This window comes from Gymnodraco acuticeps, unplaced genomic scaffold (assembly GCF_902827175.1).
Source record: "Gymnodraco acuticeps unplaced genomic scaffold, fGymAcu1.1, whole genome shotgun sequence".
NCBI classification, from domain to species: domain Eukaryota; kingdom Metazoa; phylum Chordata; class Actinopteri; order Perciformes; family Bathydraconidae; genus Gymnodraco; species Gymnodraco acuticeps.
This window is the reverse complement of record NW_022989949.1, coordinates 570,741-580,800: the sequence shown is the minus strand read 5'-3', so window position 1 is coordinate 580,800 and position 10,060 is coordinate 570,741. Positions and strand designations below refer to the sequence as shown.

General features: G+C 41.5%; 1 protein-coding gene and 3 non-coding genes across 4 annotated transcripts; all 4 read left to right on the top strand.

The window, feature by feature from the left end:
* The first annotated feature begins 175 nt into the window (after positions 1–175).
* On the top strand, positions 176–8,187 carry eif4a1a (eukaryotic translation initiation factor 4A1A). The gene is made up of 11 exons (XM_034210534.1): positions 176–352; positions 1,739–1,781; positions 1,940–2,072; positions 2,416–2,555; positions 3,323–3,491; positions 3,925–4,034; positions 4,326–4,469; positions 4,997–5,134; positions 5,498–5,587; positions 6,010–6,089; positions 6,223–8,187. The coding sequence occupies exons 1-11, from the start codon at positions 330–332 to the stop codon at positions 6,365–6,367; spliced, it is 1,215 nt and encodes a 404-aa protein (XP_034066425.1). The 5' UTR covers positions 176–329; the 3' UTR covers positions 6,368–8,187.
* Positions 2,747–2,885, top strand: LOC117542773. The gene has a single exon (XR_004568484.1). It is a non-coding gene; the product is annotated as a small nucleolar RNA SNORD10 (small nucleolar RNA).
* On the top strand, positions 3,654–3,793 carry LOC117542772. Its single transcript, XR_004568483.1, has one exon. It is a non-coding gene; the product is annotated as a small nucleolar RNA SNORD10 (small nucleolar RNA).
* On the top strand, positions 4,717–4,855 carry LOC117542774. Its single transcript, XR_004568485.1, has one exon. It is a non-coding gene; the product is annotated as a small nucleolar RNA SNORD10 (small nucleolar RNA).
* Positions 8,188–10,060: the final 1,873 nt, after the last annotated feature.

Sequence of the window (10,060 nt, the reverse complement as noted above, 5' to 3'; positions counted from 1 at the left end):
TCTGTCTGCGTTGACGAATGGCTGGTCTAGGAATGGGGAACCTTAACTTTGTTCTACAGCGTATCGCGGGAGAAGCAGCTTGATTTGCCCCATACAGTTTTTCGCAACATATAAACACCGCCCCTCTGGCCTGCTAACGCCGAGAAAATCATGCGCCACTAAAGACGTTACGACCCGCCTACCCCTATGTGACGTAAAATTGAACCAATCAAAAGTGTCCGTGGGCGGGCTTATAGCTAAGTGACGGGGATCTGTTGCAATGAGAAGGCCCCTTTGTGTGTTGTCAACGTATATAACACATCTCTGCCGCAGTTTCTTTCTTTGGAATAATGTCGGCTGAATATGACAATAGGTAAGGAAACGATTTTATGTTTTTGTGTGCATTTCACGATTTAGAGTACGATTAATCTGTTATCGTAGGTGTGTTAGTCTTTCTTATCGACGACTATGTGGAATGTAGACGTTAAACGGAGCATCTTACGGTTTATTTGCTCGGCAACGGTTAGGCCTAACGATAGCCTGCCTCGGACTAACGTCACAGCTCTTCATATTTAATAAAACAATATGACGACTCGAGTTAAAACTCACTATTTTACGTTCAATATGTTTATTTTACCCCGTAAATCGTGTCACGTTTATTTGGTGGTACTAATAATGGCTTTTGCTGTTGGTCCTGAACGTCGCTGAAGCAAATTAAATGGCAACCGGCGCCTTGCGTAGCACGTGAGTGCGTCTGGTCTAGGCCTCAATTTCTATTCCAGAAGCTTCCGTTTCCACTATTATGATAACTAACACATTTTACATTAGTACGGTGTAATGAACGGCTTGTGTTAACATAGTGAACGTATCTCGTAGTTAACGCAGTAAATGTAAAGAGATTTGTTCAGTTCATACGACGGGCGCACATGGCCGCGCAGCGCTAATCGAGGGGATGCGCACAATGCCGGTAGCGTAGGCCGGTTAATGCCGTTAGCATATGCTAACGAGGTGATATGCGTTAGCTTCGTGAAACAAATGCATTGTTTGTGTGGGCAAAAGCACATTAGAGGGGTTTCACTGGCTACGAGTTATTAAAAGGCCACATAAAGAGGCGCAGGGCCTGTTGGCAGTGGCTATTGCGGCCCTGTTAGAGGTAACCGAGCCTTTTATTCTTTCCAATAGCAAATTTGACATTGGAACAATTTTGTTTCAAACAATCGTTAATTGTAGTAAGTTAAAGTCTAAAATATGTCGGGTTTTTTTAAAGCTACAATGCTATTCTACTTGGTTAGGCCGTCATTCCTGTCGACTGGCTTCCGACTTTTTCAGCCCGACAGTAGAAACGACCATCTTGAGTGAATGCAGTAGAAATGGCGGACTGGAGAAAAGGCGTTTGCGTACACGCACGAGGATTTAGCCGAACATTGTGTTTTAGAGAAATAATCTATCGGCACAGAAAATAAATGTGTCGCAATTAGTCGGTAGAAGTGTGCGTGACTATGGAACACAATCGTCTGATTGCCTGGAGAATGTGTATTGTGTAATCTGGTGGTGGAAAAGGGTGGAGACCATAATTGGCTTTAAAAGGGAATTTTCTTTTAAAGCCATGTCTTAATCAATGCAGTCACATTTATAACATGACTCCACATTTTCCATTGTTTCAATTGACAATATTTAATTAAAATAATTTTATGTTAAAATGTGTTGTACGATTCAAGTTTGCAAGGCTTAACAAACTTTATTGTTTTCTCGTTCACAGAGAGAATGGCCCGGAAGGAATGGAGCCCGATGGGGTCATCGAGGTGAGTGCACTAATAGGCCACTATAAGACTTAAATACGCTGAAACTACCATACAGGTGCATGGTACAAACTGATTATACATAATTGTAAGCAAACCCTTTTTCATGTTCTGTACACTTGACTCCATGATTAATATTGTGTTTGTCTTATCCCTTCCAGAGCAACTGGACCGAGATCACGGACAGTTTCGATGAGATGGCTCTGCGTGAGGCTCTCCTCAGAGGAATCTATGCCTATGGTTTTGAGAAGCCCTCTGCTATCCAGCAGAGAGCCATTATGCCTTGTATCAAGGGTAAGTAAGGCTTGTTCTTTCCTTGTTCAACATTTTGTTGTTCAATGTTTCTTTCTTTTATAAACATTAGGCCTGTGTACTCTGACTTTCCAGTCTAGACAAAATATTCCAGCTTTGTAGGGATGTGTTTTTTTGTGCCGGCTGACAGTAATGCTTGACAGCCCTAGCGGATATTGTTCCAACATCTCATTCATAAAAGGGAATTCTTCACTTGTGCCAAAGTCTGTATAACTTTTTATTTGCATCCATTAGTTTCTAACTAAAGGGTTTGTCTAAGTTATTTTAAAAGTAGTTTTTCTGTGTGTACACAACAGTGGTTTGATATCTTTGTTTTTGTTTTAAGGTTACGATGTGATCGCTCAGGCCCAATCTGGCACTGGGAAGACTGCCACCTTTGCCATCTCCATCCTCCAGCAGATTGATGTGGAGCTGAAAGGCACTCAGGCTCTGGTCCTGGCTCCCACCAGGGAGCTGGCTCAGCAGGTAAGCTTGCACACAGTTACATTTAGCTAATAAAAAGAGATGTGCAATGAAGTTTTAATTTGAAAGACTTGATTCTTTTGGGAGCTGGTTTCATAGACGAATGAAGCGGATCGAATACAAAGACTAATTAGTGCCGTTTGCGTTCAAGAGTTACTGGCTGCTTAACACCTATAAACACTCAGAAGACCTGCTGTATAATGATGATAACCATGCGTGTCAGCTGACTCTGTTTCCTCATGCTGTATTGTAACTCAGGTTGGCGTTTTGTTAGCCTGGGTGCTCAATGCAGCAGGGATCCAGAGACATGATCTTACTTCACTTCTGAATACAGCAGCCATCACGCTCAAAAGAGTCATCAGCTAGTGTAAACAAATAGATCTGCATGACTAAACTGCCATGAGGGTCCTAAAAGAAGGAACTAATAGCACTTGTACCTGAAGTCACTGAAGCTATGTGTTTTTGGTTTAAAATGAAATGCCCTGCTGTTACAGCACTCGGCACCAGATGCTGACTATAACAATTAATGACATTTACTTCATGGGGACCTTCTCAAAACATTGCACAATAATGTATACATGATACATATTACAGTCATTATACTTAGCCTTACCTGGGTCTTGGTCTTCAACCTAAATATTTTTGAATGTACTTCCGTGGCAAATATAAAACTAGTTTTACCTCCATCCAGCATACTGCCATTGTTGACATTTATTCACATTTACTATTCATTTGATGGCCATTAAAATACTTTATTTGCCCATATTTAGATCCAGAAGGTGGTTCTGGCCTTGGGCGACTACATGGGAGCCAGTTGCTACGCCTGTATCGGAGGGACCAACATTCGCAATGAAGTGCAGAAACTGCAAGCTGAAGCCCCTCACATTGTGGTGGGAACCCCCGGCCGCGTCTTCGACATGTTGAGTCGCAAAAACCTCTGTAAGTCATACAGGAAACAATTGTGTTACGGTGCTGATCTGTCTTTATTTGACTGAAATGTTAGTATGACACCTGTCCTTAGACAGTCAACTGTAGTCGCATGCTGCATATGCTTAAATTAATTAAAAGGTGGAAGATCAATTGGTTTATCAGAATTCCTGCTGTATAATGATGAAACCCATGCGTGTCAGCTGACTCTTGTTTCCTGCTGCTGTGCTGTGGCTCAGGTTGGCGTTTTGCTGGCCTAAGCCCTCGGCACAGCAGAGATTCAGAGACGTGATCATACTTCACTTCTGAATACAGCTCCTGTTTTTGCCTGCGACTAATCAAACCCATCCCGCATGTTTTCTTGCATCAGACCTGAAACATTCAAATAAGACTGCATACAACGTGTTCATTCTGGTTTATTTATTTAATTTGCATTTCCTTGCAGCTGCCAAGTACATCAAAATGTTTGTTCTGGATGAGGCCGACGAGATGCTTAGTAGAGGGTTCAAGGACCAGATCTATGAGATTTTCCAGAAACTGGCAAGCAGCACACAGGTGAGAGCTTTGAATTATTCCTGTAGTTTACCAGAGACAGTGTCAGGTTTGCTTTAAATCAGAGTTCTGTGCTGTCCAGGGTTCCCTCTCCTCCCGTCTGCAGTGATGGAGTGGGACTGAATGTTCCTTGGTAGAGAAGCGTTCTGCCCTCCACTGTAGCTGGGCTCTAGTCCTTGACTCACAACTAATTGGCGGAATACATCCCTTTTGTCTTTAATGTTTAGATGGGCTATATTGATCAGTTTTTTGTTTTCATTCCGGTTTTAACCCGTTTCTCTCGTCCGGTTTCAGGTTGTCCTACTGTCGGCCACCATGCCAGCTGATGTCTTGGAGGTCACAAAGAAGTTCATGCGTGAACCCATCAGAATCCTGGTGAAGAAGGAAGAGCTGACCCTTGAGGGTATCCGTCAGTTCTACATCAATGTGGAGAAAGAGGTGAAGAAACGTTTCATTTATCGCTTTTCGTCAGCATTCTAAGAAAATGAGGGAGAAATGTTAATCTATTTATTTTTTAGACAAATATTTGACTCCTAAATGTCACTGAAAGTAAAGTGTGGAGGTTATCAAACGGACTTCCCTTTTAATTTGAACTAGTCGGTCTATTTATATTGCGCTCGCTTACTAGAATGTCTGAACTCAAACGTAACACATGGCGGCACCTACAAACACTCAGAAGACCTGCTGTATAATGATGATAACCATGCGTGTCAGCTGACTCTGTTTCCTCATGCTGTATTGTAACTCAGGTTGGCGTTTTGTTGGCCTGAGTGCTCAATGCAGCAGGGATCCAGAGACATGATCTTACTTCACTTCTGAATACAGCAGCCATCACGCTCAAAAGAGTCGTCAGCTAGTGTAAACAAATGTACAAGCATAATCCCGCATGACTAAACTACCATGAGGGTCCTAAAAGAAAATGATTTTTCAGTTTGGCTGTGTCTGACCTTGCGGTTGTTTCTCAGGAATGGAAGCTGGACACACTGTGTGACCTGTACGAAACCCTGACCATCACACAAGCGGTCATCTTCATCAACACAAGGAGGAAAGTGGACTGGCTGACTGAGAAGATGCATGCCAGAGACTTCACTGTGTCTGCTCTGGTAAGATCATCCACTTATCCACATCAAAACACCCGGATATACGGGTGTGCTGTCCAGGGTTCCCTCTCCTCCCATCTGCAGTGATGGAGTGGGACTGAATGTTCCTTGGTAGAGAAGCGTTCTGCCCTCCACTGTAGCTGGGCTCTAGTCCTTGACTCACAACTAATTGGCGGAATACATCCCTTTTGTCTTTCAATGTTTGCATTGTATGTCTAATCATTTGGACTACTTGCATTCTAACCAACACAAGTTATTTGTCCTGTGAAAAAAAGTCAATTGTGCTCCCGATTGGAATCTTCATGCCATGTTGCTGGTTCATGTCTTTTCATTGTCTGTCTTACTGATGTCCCTGATTTCTTTCAGCACGGTGACATGGACCAGAAAGAGAGAGACTTGATTATGAGGGAGTTCCGCTCTGGCTCCAGTCGAGTCCTGATCACCACTGACCTGCTGGTATGTACAATAAATGCACAGACCTTTTCTCTTTACAAATTCAGGTTTGCTTTAAATCAGAGTTCTGTGCTGTCCAGGGTTCCCTCTCCTCCCATCTGCAGTGATGGAGTGGGACTGAATGTTCCTTGGTAGAGAAGCTTTCTGCCCTCCACTGTAGCTGGGCTCTAGTCCTTGACTCACAACTAATTGGCGGAATACATCCCTTTTGTCTTTCAATGTTTAGATTGTATGTCTAATCATTTTGTGCACTTAATTTTGATTGAACACGTGTTTACCTGGCAGTAGTTCAGTTAAAGCAATACTTCTTTAACCTCTACCAAAAGTAGTGATTTTTATACAGTGTAAAGTTGGCCCTTGACCGCAGTCATGTCTACTCCTTTTATCTATAGCTTGTAATTAATGCTCACTATGTTTCTCCTCAGGCCAGAGGTATTGATGTTCAGCAGGTGTCCCTAGTCATCAACTACGACCTGCCGACCAACAGGGAGAACTACATCCACAGGTGAGAAGGAACAAGCAGTGCACATTAAATAACATTGACATGGGTCTTTCAAATGCACTTTTTTGACTGTTTAGATCAGCCCCATGCTCTTGTATTGTTTCAATTTAAACTGATCTTATTATTTTCTATTCAGGATTGGTCGCGGTGGTCGTTTTGGCAGAAAGGGTGTAGCCATCAACATGGTGACTGAGGACGACAAGCGAACCCTGAGGGACATTGAGACATTCTACAACACCACCGTCGAGGAGATGCCCATGAATGTGGCCGACCTTATCTAGACTACTCCATGCGCCCTTTGCCACCCCCTCCACTTATTTTAGCAGTCAAACCTTGTTTCTTATACGATCTGAATTCTGAGAACTTCCTTTTGCTAAATTCCACAATGACTTTACCCTCTACATTCTAAGGAAAGGAAGAATGTGGCCATTATTCCTTCCTAACCTTTGAAAAAGTTATCGGTCGTTTTGGAAGGATGAATTACTGACCTGCCTCATCTGCTTGCCATAGTCCATTACCTAATATTGGCACCTCAATTATTTTCTGCAGCTAGTCCCGCGTATAAACCTTAAAAGCATTGAATAAAATATATTTTTGCAAACTGAGGACAAAAACATCATCCAAATCAGTTTGTAACCGGGTCCCAGACATGCAAAAACATAACCGCGTTTACAAAAGCACATTAAAACTCCTAAACAAGTTGATGATCAAAAGTATTTTGGCTCTTGCTGTTAGAAAAATCTTAACATTAATAACAACCCGGCTCAATTGATAACATTCTGACAGTCATCGACACTTTTGGTCAATATGGCTGTGATTTGCACCTCGCACCGTCACCAGGTCTGCACTGCCTGGTGACGTTAGGTTAGGCTGCAGTTCAGTTTGGCCTTAACACAAAAATGATCTTAATGGAATGGGAAGTGCTGCATTTGACCAGATCAGTATTTAAACAACCTTCGGTGTACTGAAAAGCGCCTTTTTACTCGTATCCATGATCATGTTAAGAAAAGGTTTTGGGGCTAGAGTACACGGGGCATATTCAATAAAAAGACCTATATAGTAAAATCCAACATGATTGAGTGGTTTACCGTTTCGATCCTTTACTGCTGTTTCACATATATATTTTAATTGCTATTGTACAAACTGCTTGACTTGTAGTCATTTGGGCAAGTAGCATTCAGTTGAAGACTGGTGGCATCAGATGTTTGGAGGCAAAAACAACGGTGAGTGCTGTGGGGACTTTGCCTCTCGACCCTGACAAGCGCGTTCCATATTCATCTTCGAGTTATTGTTCATTTAGATTTTATTTTTTGACACTTGATTTTTTTGTTGGCGTTTTTCTGATATTGTGGCGGAGTGTTTTTGTAACTTCCCTCGCCAAAATGTTTGGTGTGGGGTGCAGTCTGAGCTCATATGAAAGGACCAAACTACAGATGAAGTATATAGAGACCCCCCCTTCTCTTTAAGCGCTCATTAAAATGCCTGTCATCATGGGGTTTGGTGTGTAGGAGAACCGTCATGTTTTGAGGTGTGTAGTCAGTGCTATTTTTTAAAATGAATTTACGGAATTGTTAACCTTTTGAGACCGAACCGGTATCAAGTTTTCTACATTGGATTCTGTATAGTATTTATTTTAATGGTCTTTAAAAAAATAAAGGTTTCTCCTCTTTATCAGTGTAAACTGGCCTCTGCATTGTTGAATAGCATGAAAGCTGATATGGCCAAACCCTTTGTGGAAAGGCTAGTATTTAATGAATATACACTAAGATCACAGCCGAAGCACTGGTTTTAGAGCCCCGCCCACCTGTGCTGCGAAGCTGTCGCTGATTGGCTGCTGAGAGGTCTGAGGTTTGGTCCGAACTTCCTGCGCTAAAAAACATGAACCCACTGAGGTTTTAGTTGGAGATGCTTTTTTCCTGCACAGTTAATATGCCAAATGTTGGTCTCAGGCACCGCGGAAATATTATTTATATCGTGAACTTTATTGCTCTACCATTATAAGCTGCATCGAACCAGTGGTTGCAGTAGTTTTCATCCTGGTATTTAAAACATTTTAGCATGTCAATACTGGTTGTCTTTCCGCAATAAACATTTAATTGTATATCAGTGTCTTATCCTTTTAGTCACGTGTATAAATAAAGTAGAACATTTAAACATCCCCTGTAACCTCACTAGGACCTGTACAGCTGTTCGACTCTGACGTCACAACGACCTTCTAAAGTTTGTATACGGTATACAAACTCAATCGATTTTATGCCCAATTGAACATTGATAACGGTATATATCTAAAAAATGAAGTCCCATAAACGTATTAAACTGATAAAAAGTTTTCAATAACGGGGAAATTTAACAAATAACCCATGAGAAAAATATGTTAATGCCAAAAAACTGGAGCCGTAATTTCGAGCCCTAATGAAGACAATAATTTAGTTTAAGAGGCGTGACGCATCCTTTTACTGATAGCCGTGACGCCATTGTGCATAAAACCATGGAATATTGAAGCGTTAAAGGTTAAACCATAAGTACCAATGAGAATGGCTGCATGTACGTTTTCATATTTAAGATTTTCCTACAATTGGCTATAACAGTATTTAAAACCGATAGTATTATAAAGAAAATGTTATCCTAGTCCTGAAAGCTGAACGCGAAAAATAAACATGGACTCTGTGTCTCAGGTGTAATAAACGTTCCTGCCACTAGAGGGAGACATTGCCCATCACTGCGTTACACTCAGGTTCACCGCATCACGTCCTGTGCGGAGAGCTCCTCTTAGGCATAGATGCTGTGTGTGTCAGTGTTGAGGATCACACATCATAGATATTATCCAACAAAATATATCATATGATTATATTAACACGGTATATTGGCTCAGGTGTCCATCTGTCACTGGTTAATACATCATTTGTATTAGACCCAGGAAAAAGTGCTTGCAAATAAACGGGAGACTGGAACCTCACAATTCCCAAAATAATCAAAGTTATTGTACATTATTTTGTATATCATATATAGGAATCTGCGATTTTATAACATGCGATCTTCTCTTATGTGTGTGTATGCGATGCTCTGATAAGCATTTCTATTTTAGAAATTATGCATTGTATGTATAACGTGTTTAAAAACACATCACTTTTACATAACTAAGACTACAGAAATGTAAAACATAGTTCTAGGGACAATGTTAATGGTGTATCTATATTTAAGGGGTCCTTTTTTTGAATAAACATTTAAGAGGGCCACCTGTTCAATTTCCCATGACAGGATAAATATCAATAGAACAGCGCTTGCATCTCCCTCATTACCACCACTGCAGTGCCCTTGAGCAATGGTTAATGTGCCGCAGTGGAGCTGCACAGTACACAGACTGTAGTTGTGCTGGGGCCCTCCAGGGTGTGAATGTGAGGGCCACCCACTCTGTCAAAGGCCTGACTGCTTTATGTCAGTCCCAGATGGACTCAGAATTCATGAATTTGTTTAAGTGGTTCAATGATTTATCTGTAGCCGTAGGCTGAGCGGTATAGTTACAGTACAGCAGGGGGGTATTAGAGAGATGTATGCTGGAGAGAACTTGTCTAAAATATATATACATGTCTGTTAAGCCCAGGATATCAGGAATGACATCAATATCAGACAATATCCCAGGTCAAAATCTACATTCTGTAGCCTACTGTCCTTCCTTTATTGTAGTACATATAGTTGTCATGTTGCTGTTGCCTCACAGCAGGAAGTACTTCTTTGACTGAGTGGGTGTTGTCACTTTCACTCTGTATTGCCTTTGCAGTTCCTCGTTCCTAATTGTTACAAATTATAGGATTTGTGTGAAGGTGATCAGAAAAAATAAAGTAAGAGTAAAAATGCACTAATTTCCCTCCTCAAAGATATTTTATCTGGCCAGGCTGTGGCAGAAAACTCCAAACACACAGCTCTGCCATGAATTGAGCAAGTCAGTAAGATGTTATAGTAATAGAGAATAAACA

Excerpts from the sequence above, each read along its gene's own strand:
- eif4a1a (XM_034210534.1), top strand. The coding sequence starts at position 330 with ATGTCGGCTGAATATGACAATAG. Across the intron at positions 2,073-2,415 it reads CATTATGCCTTGTATCAAGG|GTTACGATGTGATCGCTCAG; the intron begins GTAAGTAAGGCT and ends TTTTGTTTTAAG. Across the intron at positions 5,588-6,009 it reads TGATCACCACTGACCTGCTG|GCCAGAGGTATTGATGTTCA; the intron begins GTATGTACAATA and ends GTTTCTCCTCAG.